This window comes from Cololabis saira, chromosome 12 (assembly GCF_033807715.1).
Source record: "Cololabis saira isolate AMF1-May2022 chromosome 12, fColSai1.1, whole genome shotgun sequence".
NCBI lineage: Eukaryota > Metazoa > Chordata > Actinopteri > Beloniformes > Belonidae > Cololabis > Cololabis saira.
The window spans coordinates 13,376,941-13,400,674 of record NC_084598.1 but is presented as its reverse complement, the minus strand read 5'-3'; the positions used below and the strand labels follow the sequence as shown (position 1 = coordinate 13,400,674).

Here is a 23,734-nt window from a genome sequence, read left to right as displayed (position 1 = left end):
ACTATTACAGTATATGACTAAACAATCAAACAGGCCTGAATGAGCTGATGTGTAGGTAGGGAACAGCACACTCACTCAAACGCAATTATTTTTATTGTATTATTATTTTCAAGTATTTTTATTATATAATTGGTTACTGCTGTACCTGTTTGCTCCTCTTCCAGCAAATATATAGAGAAAATAACAAAATATAACATATATGGTCCAGTTATTTATTTGATTTGGTGCCCCCTCATTGGCTGGGGCCCCTGGGCCCTGGGCCCTCGCCCGGGTCAGTATATGGATAATCCGGCCTAGGGTGTAGGTTTATGGATTGAACGCGTGTTCTCGAAATTATATCTAATGCCAATCCCATGGATTTGAATATAGCATCAATTCGTTACGCCCACTACATCGCATTGTGTTGGTTGTATTCACAGGGTGCAATCCAGTCCAGACAATGGACTGGTCATTTGCGCGTCGCCGCGTACCCTACGGCGTAGCTCTGCGTTGATGTAGAACGCGGACCATAAATCAGCCTTAATATCTAGGCTGCCTTCACTTACATCAGGAAACAGTTCTTATCTCTTCTCAGGAACAATCAAAACAAGTAGTCGGATTTCAAAGACGTCATTTCTGGGGAGACGTATCACCTCAAGCGACTGTTTTACAAATCCACAGAAGCAACTCGCACAATACATCTTGTATACATCTTGTTTTTCGTTATTCTTGAGTAGTTATTCTAGTTAGAGAACCTGCTGAACCGCGAGATTACGTGAGGCACAATTGAGATATTTCCGAGGTACAGCGAACGCGGCACTGTTTCACACGCTGTAGCAGCCAGATGTCTCGGGTTGTGGTTTGGGTTTTAAATCAGTCGTTTGGGAGATCCAGGGCGGCTTCGGCCGGCTGTCTTGCACCAAACGCACCGGAGTGCGGTCCTGCTCGGTGTGCCGAGGGGGGGCCGGGATCGCCTCGGTGTGTAACCTGTGACTGAGCAAACTGCGAGCTAGCGCTGCTGTGCTACCGTTGTTGTCCTGCACATGTGAGCGCACGGATGAGATATGCTGTCTGTATATTAGTTTATCAACTCAAAGAAATCCCCATCACCTGCTGTGTTGCTGACTCCAGGAGGAGGAACCTGCTGCAAGGACGGAGGAGGTAGAGTCATGGTTGGGGGGGTGGAGGTCTGCACATATTTAACTTAATGCGGTGCAAAACTCTGAGGCTTGTTGTTGCATCAACTGTTTGGTGTTATCAGTATTTATTTGCTAATGTTTTGTGATTGTGTCGGATGTATCATGTTTGGCAACTGAATTTCTGAGGCCATAATCTTAAAACACTGATAATAATAATAATAATAATATAAATAATAACAATGATGATGATAATACCCAATGTATTCATAGTTATACTATATTTTTTTATTATTTCTGTGTATTATTTCAGTCAGACTTTAAAGGGTTTCATCCAAAATGAAAGTATGAGCAACCTAAAGACTCAGCTCTTTAAGGAGCACTTCTGCATCTATGCTGCACACATTTTTAGACGTAGCTCTCTTATATAAAAGGAAAAAAAATATGTATATGTGTGTGTGTGTATGTGTATATATATATATATATATATATATATATATATATATATATATATATACACACACACACACACAGGACTGTCTCAGAAAATTTGAATATTGTGATAAAGTTCTTTATTTTCTGTAATGCAATTTAAAAAAACAAAAATGTCATACATTCTGGATTCATTATAAATCAACTGAAATATTGCAAGCCTTTTATTAATATTGCCAGGTCCAGCCTTTTTAATATTGCTTATTAAGGCTTACAGTTTAACATTTAGATTCCCAGAATATTCTAATTTTTTGAGATAGGATATTTGAGTTTTTTTTAAGCTGTAAGCCATGATCAGCAATATTCAAATAATAAAAGGCTTGCTATATTTCAGTTGATTTGTAATGAATCCAGAATGTATGACATTTTTGCAATACAGAAAATAAAGGACTTTATCACAATATTCACATTTTCTGAGACAGTGGTGTGTGTGTGTGTGTGTGTGTGTGTGTGTGTGTGTGTGTGTGTGTGTGTGTGTGTGTGTGTGTGTGTGTGTGTGTGTGTGTGTGTGTGTGTGTGTGTGTGTGTGTGTGTGTGTGTGTGTGTGTGTGTGTGTGTGTGTGTGTGTGTGTATATTTTAGCACTGGTCATGTCCAACTGGACTCACAGCAGTCTGACCAGCATTTATCCAGCTGGACCCTCCTATGGGATTTTGTACTTGTGTTGTTCTCTCAGATGTAAGTCACTTTAGATAAAAGCGTCTGCTAAATGACAGTAGTAGTAGTAGTAGTAGTAATCCTAACTGAAATGTCAATATCAAGTTAACAACTCTTGTAGTAGATAAGACCCATTTGATTTGGTGTGGGGTTGTTGTCACAGTACAATCAGTCAGTGGAAATCTATTGTGCCTCTTTTCCAGTGTTATTTGTCATCATGGTGAACCAAGTGCAGCGTGTGGATGGCAGCTGGCAGTCGTGCAAGAGCGACTCCAGCGGAGCCAGCAACAGCGGCGGGGAGAGCTCCAAGGAGAGCTCCCGGTCCTCCACGCCGGTGCTGGACGCCGACCGCACGGACCGGCTGCGGGACAAGATGCGCAAGAGGATGGAGTCCGGAGACCACTGGTTCTCCCTGGAGTTCTTCCCTCCGCGCACGGCCAGCGGCGCCGTCAACCTCATCTCAAGGCAAGTGGGACCACACCGGGCTCGCTCACATTTGCTTTTTCATCACAATAAACGTGATTGGCACTGGAGGATGTTTGTCATATAACAAATGTATTCTAAAGCCAAACAATTTAACATTCTACAACATGTATTTACATTGCTCTGTTCAGTGGCGTCTATCTTTTCAGACAAAAGAAAGGGATAATTTATGTAATGATGAACCATACATTCATAATAAGTTTATTGTTCCTTGAAACAATAATTGAATTAATGAACAAATATATTCTCCAGGAATCATGTTCCATCTGTCAGATCCGATTTCGTTCAGCTGGTCCCTTACACTTGGATCCCAAATATAGTTTTTCATTTCTTTTGCAATGCTTTGTTTTTCAGGCATCACTTCCATTTATTTCCAAATCTTTTATTGAACAAAGCGCTGAAGTGGCAAAAGAGCAAAAAGTGCAGTGAGAGGGTGATGGACAATGGACCAAAAGTCAGTTGGTTAAGGGCTGAAACACGAGTGCATGATCAGCAGAATCCTTTTGGCATCTATTGCAGTCACTACTCCTGTCAAGAAAGAGTTGAGCAGTTGAGTGTTGGTATGAATGCTTCATGTATATCTTGCACTGCAACAAACCACGTCTGGCACAAATGGACGAGGTATAAACTAAATTGATCCCTCGAAATTGAGATTCCCAGCTCGTATTCCCAAGAATCCTTGAGGGTTCTGGTGGGAGAGACAACCTGCAACCTTTCCCTTTTGTTTACTTTCTTCATACTGTAGACTCAGCCAGCTGGAAACAAGCACCATCTTTGCCCTTTTGAAGGAGTTTTATGATCCTTTTTATTGTCTCTGTTAAAAGCTCTCTGGTTGGGGGCGTGTCTCCTGTCAGTCAGCCAACTACAGCAGCTCACGAAGGTCTGCAAGCTCTCACTTATAGATGCAGACTCGTTCGCGCAGTTAGACTTGTGCAGGTACTTGTTTTAGAAACTCAAGCTTAAAGGGAAAGTTCGTTTTTTTACAACCTGGACCTTATTTCTGGCATTTTTTATGTTCGTATACTCACCCAGGCAAGTTTGGTGTCATTTGGAGTCCTTCGGAAGATATCAGGGGTTTTTTTGCGAGCCGCTTCTCCATATAACGGTAGCGGATGGGGGCACAGCGGGACACAGACGATGCAGCGTCTAAATAACACATGATTGCCGCGAAACTCTTCATTTCTTTTATGAATCACTAGATCTGCTTCCAGGACCTGTTGTCTACATCCGGGGCTGTGTGTGTAACAAGGAAATCAGTTTGTAAACAAGACCTCTGAACTCATGACGTCATCTCTGTGCGCGCACTCTGTCCTCCGTTCAGTGAGCTGAGACGAGTTTCGCGGCAATCATGTGTTATTTAGACGCTGCATCGTCTGTGTCCCGCGGTGCCCCGTTCACTACAATATGTAATAATATTCACTATTATATGGAGAAGCGGCTCGCAAAAAACCCCCTAATATCTTCCGAAGGACTCCAAGTGACACCAAACTAGCCTGGGTGAGTATACGACCATAAAAAATGCCAGAAATAAGGTCCAGGTTGTAAAAAAACGAACTTTCCCTTTAAGGCAGGTTCTATCATTTCTTTCAAAATTACAGTAATTAAAAAAAAAGATGTTTAAAGCATCTTTTACATGCAAATACAGTTATCTCAAATGATGTACAAATTTGTTGAGGAATTGAACAGCTGTATTATTTATTTTTTGTGCATGTATTTACATTTTTGCAGATTTGACCGTATGGGCTCTGGAGGGCCCCTTTTCATCGACATAACGTGGCACCCGGCCGGGGACCCGGGCTCAGATAAGGAGACTTCGTCCATGATGATTGCCAGCACTGCAGTCAACTACTGCGGCCTGGAGAGCATCCTCCACCTGACCTGCTGCAACCAGAGCAAAGAGAAGATCACAGGCTACCTGGCCAAAGCCAAGCACCTGGGCCTCAAGAACATCATGGCTCTGAGAGGAGGTAGGAAGTTTGAGGCTTTTTTTCCTCAGTTGCCTGCAGAGAATAAAACAACCCACTGTCTTTTCACCTGGAGTTTCTGGTACAGAGGAGAGGAAAGCTTGATTTATACTTGTGTGAAGAGCTTATCTGTGTGCAGACCTGCTGCAGATGCCAGGAACTGCCACAGTTGTGTTCTGGTGTATTTGCACACTGGTGGTGGTGAACCTTCTGTGCCACCGTGTTTGCTTTCCATGTGTTTTTCAAAAAACATTTCCAAAGTTCTTTGTATTATGTGAAAAAACTTGGCATGCATGTCTTTAAAATGGCTTGCATTGGACTTTTACACCTTTTCCCCTCATTCAGATGAAGAAGACAGATATGGTATTGTGGCCCCGGCTACCTTTCCTCCCACCAGCAGCGACCACCGTCTGGTGAACTTCTCCTACTTTGCTGCTTTCTGTCTTTTAAGTCTCAAACCACACAGAAACATCAGTACAGCCAGGTCCCAAAAGTAGTCAGGCCTGGTTCCTGTCATTTTACGTGAAATGTATTAGTTACTTGACCTCACCTCTGTGGCAGAAATCCACAGCTACAGCATTGATGGAGGAGTTTACTCAGCTTTGTTTACGAAGCGCGCACTAGCTCCGAGAGTGAGAGATGGGGGCAGGGCCCATTCAGGGCGTTCTCCGCCGGCCCACCGCTGTTATTGAAAATTCTCCTCATTGTCACTGATCTGTTGCGGTCCAAAGTCTGTAGGCCCTCGGGGGCCCCCTTCTGAGTCGGGGCCCCAAGCATCTGCCTGGTCGGCCCGTTGGCAAGCAGCTCCTCTGCATAATTTATGCTAGCAGTGTCCAAGCATTCACTTTTTAATTCACTCATTCATACCTCTGCTGGCTTTGTAGGGAGTTAGAGTATTTCTCAGGAAGAAAATCTTTGTTGGCTGGTCAGATAACCTTAGATAACCTGAAGCGGCCATTAAAATAAGCTTTGCAGGGTTCATACGTTTTGAAAAAACCTGGAAAAGTCATGGGATTTGAAAATGTCATTTTCAAGGCGTGGAAACATAAGTTCATCCTAAAAGTTTTGGAAAAGTCATGGAATTTATTTTTCTCACTTAATGATAACATTTAGTAATAACAGCCTTGATTATTGATCAATAAATATTTCGTATAGAAAAGTCTTGCGCGTTCTCACGCGTGACGTGCCTAGCGTCTTGCTTATCATGCAGATCGGTTATTATTACAGTTATTACAGTTATATTAGATTACTATACAACATATACTACAACATAGTGCTGGTATATCAGTGTTAGTTTAAACAAATGTTTATTTTGTATAAAACCATAATTGTCATTAGATCTCCACTGTGGTGACTTTTTACATAGTTTTATTACTATATTTCATTCATACATTGATGTTTTAGAGGTCATGTATAGCCATGGAAACTTGCTGCCAAGTCATGGAAATTTGTTGGTTAAAATGTGTATGAACCCTGGCTTTGGGTGCATCTTTAGCTATTAAACACACAGCAGGCACATTGATACAGAAATAAATCAGTGAATGGTGCGAGGCGGCAGAGCAGTGCTGCAAAAAGACCACGTGATTCTGTCTTCTTGTCCTGATGAGCATCAGTCCTCCAGCGGGGACCTGCTCCACCCGCCAGGTCCAAACCATCAGCTCAGATCTGTTGCCGTGTGGTGTGGGACCAGTTTTCACCGTTCACAGTAACCAGTGAAATGAGGACTTCTGTCTGAGGCGTGACATTCTGATCCCTCCACAGATCCGATGGGAACCGACTGGGAGGAAGAGGAGGGAGGCTTCAACTACGCCGTCGACCTGGTTAAACACATCAGATCAGAGTTCGATGAATACTTTGACATCTGTGTAGCTGGTATGTTTCCCCCCTGCTGACTGATGTCTGACACTTTTAAGAGGAGCTTGTTCAGTGGAACCCGCGTCTGTGTTCAGGCTACCCCACGGGCCACCCTGAGGCGGAGAGCTACGAGGAAGATCTCAGGCACCTGAAGGAGAAGGTGGATGCTGGAGCAGACTTCGTCATCACGCAGCTGTTTTTCCGAGCCGACACGTTTCTCAAGTTCCAGGACGACTGCAGGGCGATCGGTATCACGTGCCCCATCCTACCTGGCATCTTCCCCATTCAGGTACCTGCCTGCTTCCCTAGGAGCCCGGGGGCGACTGCTGTCCGGTGGTCATCATATTACACGTTAAGCTGGGCATACACTGTGCAATATTTTAAATTGTTTGAGACTGCCCCATCTCACACTGCACGACTAGATCGCGGAGTTCAAAAGTTCACAGCCCATGATTTACGTTCTCACACTGTATGACCCGATGCTCTGATGCCCCGTCTGCTCACACTATACGATCATAATCCTCCCGTCGGACCTCTGTTACTGGAACTCGAGGCCGGTTTTGGGGCAGGGGTGGGCTGTTCCAACCCAAACGTACGTCCTGCCCACCTGATCAAAGGTTATGGGATCCTTTATTTTTTTATAATTACATTTTTTGATATGTATAAAAAAAATCCCAAAATATCTGTACCGTTTCTGATTGGGTCGGCACTGCGCATCATTTTTAAACACAACAATGAACGCATACCGCAAAAGTTGTGTCCCGGGTCCCTCTGCCGACACACAACTTTTGCGACGTCCCAGCAAAATGAGCACAACAGAGAAGAGAAGTGTTCAGAACAGCGCAGAACGCGCACTGAAGGCTGATTTATGGTTCCGCGTTACACCAACGCAGAGCCTACGGTGTAGGGTACGCGGCGACCCGCACCGTAAGTGGAAATGCGTTTTTTTTTTTCTGCTATTAAAACATGATTTGTAATGTGAATTTGCAACACTTAAACTACAAATAATAGTTTTTTGACGTGACATCAGAGATTGCGCATGCTCTCTGTGAAAGGATGAGGCAAATCGGGTCGTAGCTGCTTCAACTGTGCGATTCCTTCACGAGGAGCGACCAGGATTTCAAACACGATTGATTTTCTTGCGAGCTCACGATTTGTGATCGGGAGCTCGTCGTGAGGTGTTAATCTCTCGTCGTTAATCGCACAGTGTATGCCCGGCTTTAAGGGTGATGGAGGTCACACGGAGATCATCAGCATACACTCTATTTTGTCTTTTCATGACCAGAATCCAGATTTTGACGGTGCTGCTGTGAACGAGAGGGGACAGTATGACTCAGTTTGTGTGATTACAGGTTAGCAGCCTGAAAGATAAAAGCTGAACTGACACCTTGAGGCTGAAACATGGCAGAGGAACTGCTGAGCAGTATATGTAGCGTCACAGTAAAGAGACGCGGCTGGTACGCACCGTCCAGCTCCAGGTTCAAGGCTGTAAAAACCTTCTATGAACACTGATAACATGTTTATTAGCGGAGTTGCTTTTGAGGAATTTAACCTACATTCCAACTTATCGACTGCTGCTTTGCTCGGCGGCCTTTTGTTGGAGTTTCCAGGTAAAAGTCAGAGTAGAGGCCAACTGAGGTCACAGCAGGCAGAAGCACGTATGTGCAGGTTTGTGCATGATGCACACGTGTGAGTACTTCAGGAGTCTATTAAAGCCGCAAGGGCGACGTCAAAACAATTAACTTTTTTCTATAAAAGATTTCTCACTGTGTGTATTAGTGATGCGTCTGACCCATAATCGATTAACTTGCAATATAGGGTATTATTGCATCAGTTAACGTTCCTGCAACATCCAGAGGCAACGTGTCAAATCGTGTCTCGTCAGGGAAACAATAATGTCGCTACAGAGCCACGACAGCGAACGTTTTAGAGAAAAACCGTCAGGTATTAAAGGTTTAATCGGTCTGCCTTCATCAAAGCTGATGAATGACGCCACCGGGTGACCAGATGTGTCATCTCCCAACATCTGTAGTTGTGGATAGATACTGTCTGACACCATCCTTTAAATGAAACATCACAGCTGGCCGATCCCACAGTTTCCCATTTATGTTCTCTGTGTGTTCAGTGAAGCTTCAAATCTCTTTTTTTTTACTATCGTCCTCTCTTTAAAACAGAAAACATCAATGCAAACCAGGATTTTCATTCCAAGTTTCCATTTCAACAACAGTGTGTTTTCTCGTTCCTGTTGGACAGCTGACATGTGTTATGTCTGCTCAGGTCATTTTGCCACTCGTCGCTCGACTCATCGCACGAGCTGGACTTGTCGCTCAGCCGTCGGCGTCTTGGTTTTGTATGTGAACGCTTTGCAGGGTTCAAGTGGCAGAAATATCTGAGCGTGAGCGATTCAGTGGACTGTGTGAAACAGGCGTTCACGGTCCAGTTGCTCTACAGAAAAAGCGACTGAGGGTCAGCAGCGAAAGCGAGGGGGATAGAAATAGCGGACATCGGCTCAGTGGAAACGTGAACGTTGGTCTGAGTCGTTGAAATGAGAGAGTTTCAGTTAAACCACGTGTGAGCTTCCAGCGGTGAAGCATGGAGGAGGAGGTGTGATGGTTGGTTTCTGCCAAGAGTGTGCACAGCTGTCAGAAAAGCTTAGATAATTTTGATGGTTGGGATGTTTTCAGTTTTTCCTTTTGTGTCCTAAACTGGTGATTTGCAGGAATGTAGCTAAAGTCTGACCGTCCATCTCCAGGGTTACCAGTCTCTACGGCAGCTGGTCAAGCTGTCGAAGCTCGAGGTTCCAGAGGAGATCACCAAAGTCATCGAGCCCATCAAAGACAACGACGCTGCGATCCGTAACTACGGTATCCATCAGGCCGTGGAGATGTGCCGCGTGCTGCTGGACAGCGGGAAAGTACCAGGCCTCCACTTCTACACGCTGAACCGAGAGGTTGCGACCATGGAGGTGCTCCGTCACCTGGGCATCTGGAAGGAAGACCCCCGGTGAGTCCGGCGCAGCTCCAAGGCTTTCAAATAACACAATCCTACAATTAGGTTTTTGACCTAAACTACCTGATTCCTCAAATTATGACCGTTTACACGATTCTTCTGTCTTCCGTTTAACGTGGTAGCCATGGTTACAGTGGAGAAAAGTCAGCTGTTTGGTTTCATCACTTCCTGTTTGAGTTACTGGCAAAGTCGCATTAAACTACAACTAGAAAGCAGAATAAACATGATTAGCTGACTAAATCTCCTGCAAACAGCAGCCATTAATAAGGGAAAGATCCGTTGGTGAAGAAACAAACAAAACAAAACCGAGCAGGATTTTTATTTATTTATTTTTTTACTATAACAAGGACAATTATAGTAAACTCTGTAATCCCTAAAAACCCTCTGACTTAAACCCTGCTGATCCTGCCCAGTAAACCAGAGCTGGTGAGGGCGTAGAGCCTAAACCAGGGGTGTCAAATCTGCGGCCCGAGAGAGATTTTCATGCGGCCCGCGAGAAGTTTCCAAGGCAAAAAAACGAAATGTTAATTTACTAAAAAGGAAGGCATAAATAATTGGCATGAATCGCAGCATATCCGATAATATATTTCTTCTACAAATCCATCGTTATTCCACAAAGAGAGCAATTTTCGCCATTTTTTTTTAGTTTTCTAGAATGCATTTGCCGATTTTATTTCTTTGTAGACGGTCGTTTATGTTTATTAACTGACTACTATTATATATTTTCACAGGAAAAATATCACTGCTAAAAAAGATGATAGAAGATATTTATTCAGAGAATTTCAGTTTTGAATACGAGGATAGTGACAAAGTAAAACAGTTAAAAGAGAAGTGCTGACTTTTTCGGCACACTGGCGTAAATATCCGCGCCAATTTTTTAAAATAAATACACTTAATTGTACTGGAAAAATCTCTAAATCAGAAAGAAACACTCGGATGTAATAAGAAAGATTTACTTTTAATTAAATTTCCTATAAAAAAGCGAAATATAAAAAAAAAAATACTTGTTTCTGTTTATATTTGCAAAATGATATTAAAAGTATCTTACATAATTTGAAAAAAAAAAACGAGAAATTTCAAGAAAAGATCCTGAAGAAATATATTTTACATAATTAGAGTGTAAACAAAGTGCATATTTCCTTTAAAATTAACTAAACTAATATTGGATTAGATAACAATAGTAAAAAAAAAAAAGAATTAGAAAAAAAAAATTCGCACCGTTTTTGTTATTTTGATCGTGCGGCCCGCGAGAAAAAAATTGGTCAAATCCGGCCCGCCAAGCAAAATGAGTTTGACACCCCTGGCCTAAACGTAAAGGACGGGTACGCAATTTCTGGACGATGTCACATCTATTGATATTTGAAAGTCAAAATGTGCAGTGATTTTAACTGCATTTCCAAGTACAAATCAAACATTTAATGGTGCTGCATTTAGTTTTGAGAGCTTCAGCGGCTGCAGTAAATTAGGCTGGGATCTGTTATTGATTAGCTGCTGACTGAGCAGCTGCCTGATCAATATTCAGAAGCTCCTAGGCTGAAGCCAGACACCTGAGATCTGGAGTAGGTTCAATCTGTTCTGAAGTCTTAGGTCTCGTTCTGTGCGCCAGGCGGCCTCTTCCCTGGGCGACGAGCGCCAATCCCAAGCGGAAGGTGGAGGACGTCCGGCCCATCTTCTGGGCCTCCAGGCCCAAGAGCTACATCTACCGGACCCAGGACTGGGACGACTTCCCCAACGGCAGATGGTACGGCTGAATTTCTTTACTCATGTAGTGAAAGACTGTTGTTGTTAGTAATTTTCAGTGTTTTTTTTCATTTCAGTTTTTTAAAGTTCATCAAACAGATCAAATTTATCACGTCGACTGAACAAAAGTTCAGAAACATTTCTAAAACGCCCATTATTTTACATCTGCGACTTTGTTCATGCTTTTTTTTAATAAATCTTGGTCTGCAGGGGAAACTCTTCGTCTCCAGCGTTTGGCGAGTTAAACGACTACTACCTGTTCTACTTGAAGAGCAAGTCGTCCAAGGAAGCGCTTCTGCAAATGTGGGGCGAGGAGCTGATGAACGAGGAGAGCGTCTTCGAGGTCTTCACCTGCTACATCACCGCCCAGCCCAACCGAAACGGACAAAAGGTAGCGCGGCGCCGATGGCATTTCTCACAGGAGACCCGGGACAGCTTGTGTTTTTCTGTTTCCTGTTCTGGTGTCTGACTAACATTAAGAGGTTTTACTTTCACTGGTCAATTTAATGCAGCAATAAATCAATCGATCTTTATTTGTATAGCACATTTAAACAACCAAGGTTGACCAAAGTGCTTCACAGAAGTTTAAGAACAAATAGATACTAAAACAAACACAGTAATAATTAAACACACAGAGATTAGAAATTACTAGTAAAGTAAAAATCCCAAATTGGTAAAAATTACCTTAAAAGTGACTATTAAGTGCCATCCTAAATAGATACGTCTTCAGTTTTTACCTGAACTGAGGCTGCTGAGAGTACGTAACTCCGATGTTAGTGTGTTTCAGTCTTGGGCGAGCGACTGCAAAGGAACGGTCCACAAAATTCCTTGATCTAATCTGTGGTATCTCTAACAGATGTTGGCCAGCGGAGCGTAAAGATCTGCCAAGTCGATGAAAACTTAAAATCTCACATTAGATAAGACGGGTCAAGTCCATTAAGAGCACTAAAAACAAATAGTAAAAGTTTAAAATGGATTCTAAACTGCACTGGGAGCCAGTGAAGAGAATACAGCACAGGTGTGATGTGGTCGTGTTTCCGGGTGTTAGTTAGCAGACCAGCAGCAGCATTCTGGACAAGCTGTAAGCAATTCAGTAATGTTTGGTTGACACCAAAGTACAAAGCATTACAGTAGTCGAGCCGAGAGCTGATAAAAGCATGAATTACCTTCTCAAGGTCACTCCGGCTTTAAAAAAGGCTTGACTTTAGCGAGAAGTTAAAGTTGACAGAAGCTGGCTCCAACAACCGAGATGATTTGGTTTTCAAATTTTAAAGCGCTGTCAAATGTCACGCCCAGATTTTTTACCACATGGTTAAGGTGCAGGGCCAGGGGACCAAGATCCGAGACAATAGGACATAATGTGCTACTGGGTGATTGGAGGATTTAGTCGGAGTAAATATGATGCATTTTCTTTTACTCTCGTCTAACCGGAGGAAATTGTGAGACAGCCAAAGTTTAATGTCCTCTAAGCATCTGTGAATGGATTCTAGTGCACTTGATGATGGCATAACTGGCAGATAGATTTGAAGATCATCTGCATACAGATGAAAGGAGACATTCTGGTGCGAAATAATTGATCCTAGTGGAAACATGTGTAAAGAAAATTACACAGGGCCCAGAATGCAACCCTGTGGAACACCAGAGGTCAAGGGGGCTGAAGTGGAGAAGAGGTCATCAATGACAACTGAGGAACTTGTATTTGTTAAATAGGATCTCAAGCATTGCAACACAAATCCCTGCAGGCCAACCTGTTGTTCAAGCGTCTTAGGAGGACTGAGTGGTCAAATGCAGCAGTGAGGTCCAGCATCACTAGCAGAACTATTTGTAGCCTTGAGGCTCAGCAGGATGTCATTCTGGAACTTTAGCAGAGCAGATTCATTGCCGGTGTCGGTTTGTACATCCTGACTGAAATTTCTCAAAAATATGATTATTTTCCAGAAAAGAGAGCAACTGGATGAGAACCATTTTTTCTTAGAACCTTAGATAAGAAAGATAGATGAGACACAGGTGTGAAATTGCAGAGTACTGTTGGATCAAGACCTGGGGCCGGATTCACCAAAATGTTCTTAAGAACGATCTTAAGAAATGTCTTAAGATCTAAAATTAAGAAGTTCATAAGAAAGTTCTTAAGTGCAATTCCTCAATATTTTCTTAAGAACCGTCTTAAGAACTGTCATTTCTTACGAATTTCTTATTCTTACTACTTAAGAACTTCTTAAAATATGTCATTGCATTGCACGCACCAACAAACAACATTTATACAGGTAGTTTGCGTTTTAACCGTCAGTCACTCACTAAACATGGAGAAGGAGAAAAAGAGATGCAGGAACTTTTCAAGGTTCTGGTGGATGAGATTAATGTGCGAAAAAAATTACTATTGGGGAAAATCAATAATAATTAAATACCACGCTAACAAACAGTTAACAGGCTCTTTGTGTAATTAATTACAAAGTATATCCTCAAACTATGACCTAATAGTCTAAACATGTCTAAAATGTGTTGAAAAAGGTGATATTACAGTCTTACCTTTTCACAGAAGAAATTTTAAGACAAGGTTGTCTTAAAGTTAAGAAAAAAGTATAGAACAAATTTGAGAACTTTTATTTCAAGAATACCATTTATTCTTAAGTTTTTTCTTAAGAAGAAACTTAAGAAGAAAGTTGATAAAATACTTTTTCTGAGAATATGACTTCTTCTCTTTTTTCTTCTTAAGACTGAACTTAAGAAAAAAATGACACTTAAGAATATTTTTTTTTTCTTAAGAATGTTTTGTGAATCCGGCCCCTAATTTCTTGAGCAGTGGCCTGACGACAGCATGTTTAAAGACAGTTGGTAAGGATCCTGCCCTCAGACAGTATTTAATAAACACAAGGAGACAGGGTCCCACTGTGCTAAAAACCTGTTTGAGTAGGTCCATAGCTGCTGTAACCGTGGCAACCTTGCCTCTACAATGAGTTTTAGATCTCCCTCAGCTTTTGTCAAGACACAGACCAGTCTTTTGACCGTTTGGATGAACGTCACATGGTCCAGATGGCAGACTGAAGTCTTCCTCGTTTGCTAGGTGATGTGTTTGCCCTGGAACGACGAGCCTCTGGCCCAGGAGACCAACCTGCTGAAGGATCAGCTGGAAAAGGTCAACAGGCGAGGAGTGCTCACCATCAACTCTCAGCCAAACATCAACGGAAAGTCATCCACGGACCCCATCGTGGGCTGGGGCCCCCCAGGGGGCTACGTCTTTCAGAAGGTGGGAGCGTTGCGTTGGAGGTCGGGGGGTTGGAGGTCGGGGGGTGTCTTTGCCCGAGGACCTGCTTCATTCTTCTCTTCTTTCCCAACAGGCTTACCTGGAGTTCTTCACCTCCAGTGAGAACGTGACCGCCCTCCTGACGGTGCTGAAGAAATACGAGCCCCGTGTCAACTACCACATCGTCAATGTTCACGTAAGTTTGCTCGGACGGAGTCCTGCCAGTCCCCCGTCTGGGTGTTTGTGTCACCATCACTGTCTCGTGTGCAGGGACGGAACCTGACCAATGCGCACGAGATGCAGCCGAATGCCGTGACGTGGGGGATCTTCCCGGGCAGGGAGATCGTGCAGCCCACCGTGGTGGATCCAGTCAGCTTCATGTACTGGAAGGTAAGCCGGTCCTGGTTAGGAGCAGTGATGTGCAGGTTGTAGCTTCATGTTTAAAAGCCTTGAATTATTTATTTTAACTATCAAGCTGCATCAGTTTAAATGAAACACAACTTTGACGGTATCGTTGAAGTCGCTAGCACACGCTAGCACCACCAGAGGTGGGTAGAGTAGCCAAAAATTGTACTCAAGTAAAAGTACTGTTACTTCAGAATAATATGACTCAAGTAGAAGTAAAAAGTAGTCATCCAAATAATTACCTGAGTAAAAGTACTTGGTGAAAAAACTACTCAAGTACTGAGTAACTGTTGAGTAACGTCTGATTTATTTTTTTAACACAACCATTCAAACAGACAAAAGTACAAAATAATCATCTTCAGGCAAATTAAATCAATAAAATAATAAAATAAAATTAATAAAAAATAAAAAATAGCTTAAATTAAAATAATCTTAAAGTAAATTCAAGTACTTTAATAAATAATAAAAAAATAAATTAGGCACAAGTAGCACAAAATTTCAAGCCTTTGTACTTTTCTTTTTTAACCAGAACTAGAACAAGCCCATGAACTCTGTGTGTGTTTGAGTCTGTGTAAATGTGACAAAACATGCAAAAACAAATATTTTTCCCAAAGAATCACTCAGTGATGTCATGAGATTGACGCGTACGCGGATAAAAGGGATAAAAGAAAAGTAACGAGCTCAACGTAGCCTAATGTAGCGGAGTAAGAGGAACAGTTTCTTCTTCACAAATCTACTCAAGTAAAAGTAAAAAGTATAGTGATTCAAAACTACTCCTAAAAGTACAAAATTTCCCAAAACTTACTCAAGTAAATGTAACGGAGTAAATGTAACTCGTTACTACCACCTCTGGTTACCACCAACGGGACCTTGCACAACGCTTCAGACGGCAGCTTTATGTGGCGATCCATCGCCACATAAAGCTGCCGGGATAAGCGCGGTAGGAAAACCGCGCTTATCTGTCATTAGCCTGCCAGTGCAGAGACGTTTACTGGTGTTATTTATGAATCCATATTTCCAAACACACTGTGTACTTCAACTCAGAATAAGTGGTTAACCAGATGCTGAAACATGCACGAGGGCCTGATAAAGGTCTTTTTGTGGAGCTGCTTCCTGTCTCTTGTGGATGTTACATAACCGTCCTCATGTCGGTTTGGCTGCACATCCAGACCTGCAGGCTTTTATTTTCTTAGGTGATGAAAACCTTCTCCTGCAGTCCCACAACTAGAAACCAGCTTTTAGTTAAATTAAAAAAGGGAACAAAATCATCATCTGTGGAAAACACAGATGATGATTTTGTTCTTTTTTTTTATTCTTGTTTGGATTTTTCTTTCATTATCAGAATTGGAGCATGAGGTCAAACTTATTTTTATAGCTCATTTCAAATAACCAGAGATGGCCAAGTGGTGTGTGCCACATTTAGGCTCTGCGTGGTGCTGGACAATAATTCCATAACAGTACATACCGGACATATATGCCGATTCTTGGGTATGAATCAAAATAAACAATGAACGCTGATTTATTGAAACAATTTCCTTTTGAGGTTCCAGGGCACAGTTGTCTTCTTTTCATGTAGCTCATATTGATATCGAAATTATATAATATCGACCAAAATTAGGAAATATATCGTGTTATAAGCTTAGATATAAGCATATCGTCCAGCCCAGACAAAACCAGTAACACGGCGATAACAGAACCCAAACAGAGAACTAGAAAAGAAGAGCAGTGAAAATAAACAGATCAATACAAACTGAGTTCCTTGAAGGAAAAAAAAGGATAAATAAATAACAAGAAAATCGGAAGAAAGATATAAAAGATATATAGGTCTTATATATAAGATATATAGGTATAGAAAGATCATATATATATATATATATATATATATATATATATATATATATATACATACATGTATATACATGTATATAAGTCTAGTGTTAGTCGTCGTCCCACAGATGGTGACAGAAGGGGGCGGGGGCTTGTTCCTCCCAAAGTCCACCACCATCTCCTCCGTCTTCGCTGCCGCCTCGGAGCGACCGACCAGCTCTCTGTTCTCAGCACAGAGTTCAGTAAAGATATCCGTTATAAGTGCAGAGTTCTGTGTATGTTTACTAAAGTATTCTGTGATGTGGACTGTTTGTTCAATCACTCGGCCTCTGACTGTCTCCTCAGGACGAGGCCTTCGCGTTGTGGATTGAGCAGTGGGCCAAACTCTACGAGGACGAGTCCCCCTCACGGATGATAATCAAGTACATCCATGACAACTACTTCCTGGTCAATCTGGTGGACAACGACTTTCCTCTGGACAGCTGTCTGTGGGAGGTCATCGACGACATGTTTGAGCTCCTCGACGCTCCTCCAGAGCCGCTCGGCCTCGGGCCCCTCGGCATCGAGCCGCTCGGCATTGAGCCGCTCGGCAACCAGCCGCTTCCCGAATAAACTCTATCCAATGCTATAAACTATATTCATTTCAGACTATATTTTTAGGACGCAAAAAACCTGATGTAATGGTTTCTTTTTTAATGTATTTTTATAAAAAAGTGCCTTTTAATAAGCTCAAGTGAAAACTATTTAACTATGTTTTTTAAACTTTTTTACATAGATGTGTGCATATATTTTGTGTGAAACATTGTGGAAACATAAATGTGTGCTGTCGGACACCAAGAAGATGCATGCGCCCATCTTTCAGGACTTCTCTCCTGAAAAGCAGCGTCTTCTTCAGGTCTGAGCCAACGAACTGCTGCTGTTACAGCATTAACCAACAACAAAGCAACCTCAGAAAATCAGTTGTGAAATGCCATTTCTTTCATTGTTTGTTTGTTTTTTTTAAGTTATTTTTGTTATTGATTAAAAGCCCGATTTTAAAAATATATTGATGAATTCCAGCTGTGTGTGTTGGATGATCTTAATGTACAAGAGGTTTAAATGTGATGTTGAGTGGAACTTGAATCACATTATAATGCTGTGAGATCCTAATTATAACATTTTATAAAAAGAAAACATGTAAAAATATCAATTATTAATTAATTTGAAACTATTTACTAGAAAGCTCTTCCCAGTCGCCTCTCACTGCATCTCTCTTTACAACATGTCACATCAGCGATGAAGCCGGCTCACAGACGTCCCAGAGGAGACGACGAGGAGACTTGAGAAGTAACGATGAAGAAAATCAGTGAGACCAAACAATCAACATCTCTTTAAAAACTACTGAATTAAAATTAAAATTCAAAATACTTTATGAATCCCTGAAGGGAAGCTAATTGCTGCAGTAGTCATGATTTCACCTTCAAGGATTAATTGTAGAGGTTTATAGTTGTGAGCAGGAAGGATCTCCTGTAGTGGTCTGTGCTGCAGTGGAAATGAAGAACTGACTGAAGACACTGAATCACTGTGTTGTTAAGAGGATGCTCAGGGTTGTCCGTGATCTTCATTTTATGAAGAATCCTCCAAAGAGGGTCCAGAACGGAACCAGCTAGTAAATAAGAATGAGTTTTAAGATGAGATTTAGAAACAGCCATAGAAAGAGCCAGGCGTATGTGCAATGGCAGCTCGTTCCAGAGTTGGGGCCAGTTCCTGCAAAGCCCCGGTCACCCCTGCTCTTTAGCCTGGAGGGGGAACTGTTAGGCAGAGTAGGTCAGCTGACCTAAGAGCCCTAGAAGGCGTATGGGCATTTAAATGACCTGAGATGTAAGAAAGTGCAAGACTATGTCAAGATTTAAAAACAAATGGAAGAATTTTAAAATTGATCCTATAACAGACAGGGAGCCAAAGAAGAGCTTTGAGCACAGGTGTAATATGGTCCTGCCTTCGCGTTCTGGTGAGGAGGCGAGCTGCAGCGTTTGGAACCAGCTGAAGAAAGGACAGGGAGGACCAGCTAATGCTGCCTAATCTTCCTCTAGAAGTAAAGTCTGCTCTGTCCTTCCTTCTAAACAGCATCAGCGTTGTATCTCCAGTCCAGTCTGCTGTCTAGGTGAACATCCAGGTGTTTATACTCCTCCACCTCCACTACTTCTCCATGATGGAAAAACTGACTTATTCCTGGCTCTCCTAAAATCTAAAATCATCTCCTTTGTCTTTTTTACATTCAAGATGAGATGATAGTTCCCACTGAAAGATCCTCGTGTTCGTTTGTCTGGTGCACCATAAGAAAACCAGTGAAATAGAATCAAAGTTAATACAAGCTTTTATTATGTCATGCACAATGTTTTCTGGCCGGAGGTTCACTTCTCTCAAACCACATAGGCAGGAGAGAAATGCACACGGTGGTCATGGATCCAGTCGTATTTATACTAAAAAGGGAGGTGTTCTTACGTGAACCCCATCTGTCAAACATATCAGACCTTCAGCGTCCCTGTGTTTATTGCTTCCTAGTTAAGATGTCAACCCAGAAAACAGATAAGACCCATCAGTGTTAAAACATCTGTTTATCTTCATTGTCTTCACTTAACGAAGAGTAAATATCTGAACTATTTTAACAGCCTGGTCATAAAACAGGGGCTGACCCTGCAACTAGAGAAAACAGCTGAACTATTGCTGAACTCCCGAACAGGCAAATAGAGAAAAACCACCAGTGTAGAATCTTATAGAAAAACCCTTGCAACTTTTAAACAATTTCATAAAAACCTAACAGCACCATGTTGCTGTTAGGGCTACACTTCTATAGTCATTAGAAGAAAACGTTGCTTGAAGAGGTGCTGTGGGTCAAAGGAGGATTGGCAGTTTGTTTTAGCTGGGTGGGGGCGGGAGAGGAGGATGCTGGGATTGTTTCTGAACTTCAGTTCCCTGGTTCTGTCCAGACTTCCACCTGTCTGGTCCTCCTCCTGCGTGAAGCCTGTGATCTTCTTCATCCCTGACCTGAGCTTGTTTTGCAGCTTCCTCCTGAACGCCTCCTTGTTGTCTCTGATATTGAGTTGTTTTTGGACTGACTTCAGTAATTCTCTGTCTCCCTCCTTCAAGGCCATTTTCTTTCTTTGTTGAGGAGCTGTTTCATGTCACTGGTGATCCAGGGTTTATTATTGGGGAAACACCTCACTGTTCTGGTGGGGATGATGTCAACACAAATGTTGATATAGTCAGTCACACCACTCTCCATGTGGCCCACAGAGCACATCCCAATCAGAAAATAGCCCTGAAGAGTGTGTTCATCTTCCTGTGACCACGTGCTCACAGTCGTTTTTGTCACAGGTTGCCTCTGGATGATGGGTTTGTAGGTGGGGGAGAGAAAGAGTGATTATGATCCTTGCTGAGAGCAGGTCGTGCGGAGGAGCTGTGTGCATCTCTGATGTTTGCATGCAACTTCTCTGTTGGCACAGTGGAGAAACTGTCGAAATGTTGGAAATGTGGCAGAGATACGTGGTTGAAATACCCAGTGTAGGCTGAAAACACGCTAGGTTGTTGTGTCTGTAGCTCAGCAACAGCAGAGCTGATGATGTCTGTCCTAGTTTAACTACCAGCTTAACCACCACCTGTTGAGCTAAAATTTGCAATGGTTCCTTTGTAGTGCTTCCAAGTGTTGCCTTACCTTTATCAGTGGTGCTGGGATTGATACTGCAGAAACCTTATTGTTTTGACAGGAAAATGCTTCTTAATGTCCTCTGATAAGGACTGTGGTCCAGTGAAGCTGGACTCCAGAGCAGAAACATGTGCAAACTTTGGCCAACCTCACTCTCAGACCCACCGCACTTCCAGCTGTCATGTGTTAATGAGCAGCCAGCACATTAGGTGGGTTGCAGAGTTAAGCATGGTTTATTGACTCATAAAAAGGTTGGATGAGTCCTGGTCAGCAGCCGTTTGAGCAAGGACACAAGGACATGGGCTTCACCAGATTCTCACTTATCTCCTCTCAATCCTTTTAACTTTGTTGTAGAATAAAAGTTCAGAAATCCACCTCTAAAGCCGTCTACAGGTTTACCTTTCCCAGTGGGGCCTGACCATCAAAGACTCCAACATCAAGGCTTGTAACCGTCACAAATGGATCCAGAGCAATATTTATGAATTTAAATACCCCCCCCCCCCCCCCCCCACAGTTATGATGCAGAGGAAAATATCACTCTAATGTGCCTCACAAGTGTATGTGATGTATATTCTTCCTAAGAAATTCCAGGCGGTCAAATAAAACAGCTTTGACTCTTTTCTTGGTATTGTTTCTCTCTGTGTACAATTATTAGAAATATTGGAAGATTTCTGGTATTTCTGGTATATAGTTAACAGTCCTGTACCTTCACATGAGTGCAGGTTCAAAGGCCGGACCAGAGCACGACACTGCGGCCTGCAGGCATCGTGGTGGGGATTACCCACTCAGCGAGTTTTGCAGCCTTGCAGCAATTGTTAATGTAAATCACAAGAACTCAGCTAAACTTTGCATCTGGTTCTCATGATATCATGAGATATTAGTGATATGAGGTTTATCTTCCACTCTCTGACACTTCAAGACAGTTCTGATTCAGTAAAGATATGATTTTAAACTTCACATTTAGGCGTTTTGTGTCAGGCTTGGATAGCAAGGCAACATCCAAAACAACATGCATGAGCACCACATGTCTACGTATACAGGACTGTCACAGAAAATTAGAATATTGTGATAAAGTTCTTTATTTTCTGTAATGCAATTAAAAAAACAAAAATGTCATACATTCTGGATTCATAAAAAATCAACTGAAATATTGAAAGCCTTTTATTATTTTAATATTGCTGATTATGGTTTACAGTTTAAGATTAAGATTCCCAGAATATTCAATTTTTTTTAGATAAGATATTTGAGTTTTCTTAAACTGTAAGCCATGATCAGCAATATTAAAATAATAAAAGGCTTGCAATATGTCAGTTGATTTGTAATGAATCCAGAATGTATGACATTTTTGTTTTTGTAATTGCATTACAGAAAATCACAATATTCAAATTTTCTGAGACAGTCCTGTATGTATTTTTTCCCATTTCAAGTTTCAGCTGATGCAAGAAGGAGGGAGGGGCTTGACTAGGACCTGACCAATCGGAGCAGATAGAGCTTTCCCAAATGTAAGATGCAGCTTCCTCAGGGTTACTCCTCTTTATGAATTATTTCATCAGCCACCAGAGTTAAACAAGCTTTTATTCCTGTATTCCCAGTGACTTACAGGAAAACATGGTATTTGTTTTCTACAGTCATTGTCAGTGCCAAGATGAACTTTTGCTTAGAGAGCAAATATAAAGCAAAGGTAGTCAAATTTGCTGTTTTATTTTACACTTTGCACTTGTTTAAAAATGTATTTTGTCTTGCTACCTCTGGATAATTATAAAAAACACGTCTCTAGTCACAACCACGATGGAGAGTTGTGAGGTGGAAGTTCACCGGTACCATAAAACCTCTGCTGGTATTACCAGCTAAAGTCTGACCTGGAAAACAGAAAAGGAAGCATTAACATTGACAGAAACAGTTCCAGGCTCAGCTGAGACCTCTGACCTGGTTTCTTTGTGACATGACACCAGCACAGCTGCCGCTGCTTCCTCCTGACGTGATCTTATATTTATCCCTGATGGACACGGCGCCTGGATCTATGAAAATGCAAGCTCCACATTCTTGGAATACAGATGACAAATGAGTGTCAGGTTGACCCGTCTCTCATGAGAGACGTGACATGTCAACACAGACTTTATCAAGAGAGCTTTTGTCATAAGCCCTAAATGGTCAGAAGATCTGAGGTCAGAGGTTACAGCCAGGACAGATCCAGAAAGGAGACCTTGCAGGACTCTACTCTGAGATTAAACTGGATATTTGTGAACTAACTGACCACCAGCTCTCTCCCAAACTGCATCAGTCTGATAGAATAACGAAGAACTTTGAACCATATTCAGTTCCTTCTTAACAAATTGGCATTATTGTATTAGATCATAATATGTTTCTTTTTCACCATGAATTAACAGCACAGTTGGCGGATGGTTAAAGGGGGGTGTACCCCCACACTAAGCCCCACCTTCTTAAATGTTTTTATGCTTCTATGTCACTGAACCAACAACGTATGTCTAAGCTGGCTGGGAAACCTGCCCTGCAACCTCTGCTTCAGCCAGATGTGCCCCAACCCTAACCCTAACCCTAACCCTAACCCCAACCCTAACCCTAACCCTAACCCTAACCTCCAGAGAACATTAACTACTGTGTCTTGAACAAATGTGATCAGTCTGTTTGGTAGGACTGCCTTTTCTTCTTTGTATTTCTGGTTACGTCTGTTGCTTCGTAATTTTTGAAAATCCAGATGGATTGATATACTGTGGGTATGAAAAGTATTCAGACCCCTTCAAATGTGTCCTTCTTTGTTTAATTGCAGCCATTTGCTAGTGTTTGGTGGCGTAACTACATTTTTATAATGTATGTAGACTACATATGTAATTTATTTAATATCAATTTTATTCATATAGCGTCTATTACAATACAAGTTGTCTCTAGTGTTTCCAGAGACTCAGACCTCTGTGTACATATGACTGATATTTAGTTGGTGTACCACAGAGATGACTATATAAGCAGGTGTAGGTGGCAGACACTGAGGTGGTCAGAGGGGGGGACAGCAGGTCAGGATGCAGCTCTGGGAGGTCTGGATGCTCTGGCATGTACAGAAGAGAAAAAGAGGGGGCAGACCAGCACAATAAACTACAAGAACAATGGAGCACAATTACCCCAAACTGGAAGTTGGTTCCATAGTAATGGTGCCTGATAGCAGAAGGCCGTCCTCCAAATCTATATTTGGATCTTCTAGGAACTACGAGTAAACCTGCGGAGAGCTCTGTTAGGAACATACGGTACTA

General features: G+C 42.1%; 1 protein-coding gene across 1 annotated transcript; it reads left to right on the top strand.

The window, feature by feature from the left end:
• Positions 1-796: 796 nt before the first annotated feature.
• Positions 797-17,847, top strand: mthfr (methylenetetrahydrofolate reductase (NAD(P)H)). The gene is made up of 12 exons (XM_061734771.1): positions 797-1,140; positions 2,467-2,728; positions 4,475-4,713; positions 6,472-6,582; positions 6,660-6,853; positions 9,317-9,567; positions 11,180-11,314; positions 11,524-11,704; positions 14,375-14,557; positions 14,649-14,750; positions 14,825-14,944; positions 17,132-17,847. Exons 2-12 carry the CDS (start codon positions 2,481-2,483, stop codon positions 17,396-17,398), a joined length of 2,031 nt encoding a protein of 676 aa, XP_061590755.1. The 5' UTR covers positions 797-1,140; positions 2,467-2,480; the 3' UTR covers positions 17,399-17,847.
• Positions 17,848-23,734: the final 5,887 nt, after the last annotated feature.

Bases quoted from the DNA above. Each gene is read 5' to 3' on its own strand.
- mthfr (XM_061734771.1), top strand. From the start codon at position 2,481: ATGGTGAACCAAGTGCAGCGTGTGGATGGCAGCTGGCAGTCGTGCAAG. The intron at 9,568-11,179 runs GTGAGTCCGGCG...TCTGTGCGCCAG, and splicing joins ATCTGGAAGGAAGACCCCCG to GCGGCCTCTTCCCTGGGCGA. The intron at 14,945-17,131 runs GTAAGCCGGTCC...CTGTCTCCTCAG, and splicing joins TCAGCTTCATGTACTGGAAG to GACGAGGCCTTCGCGTTGTG.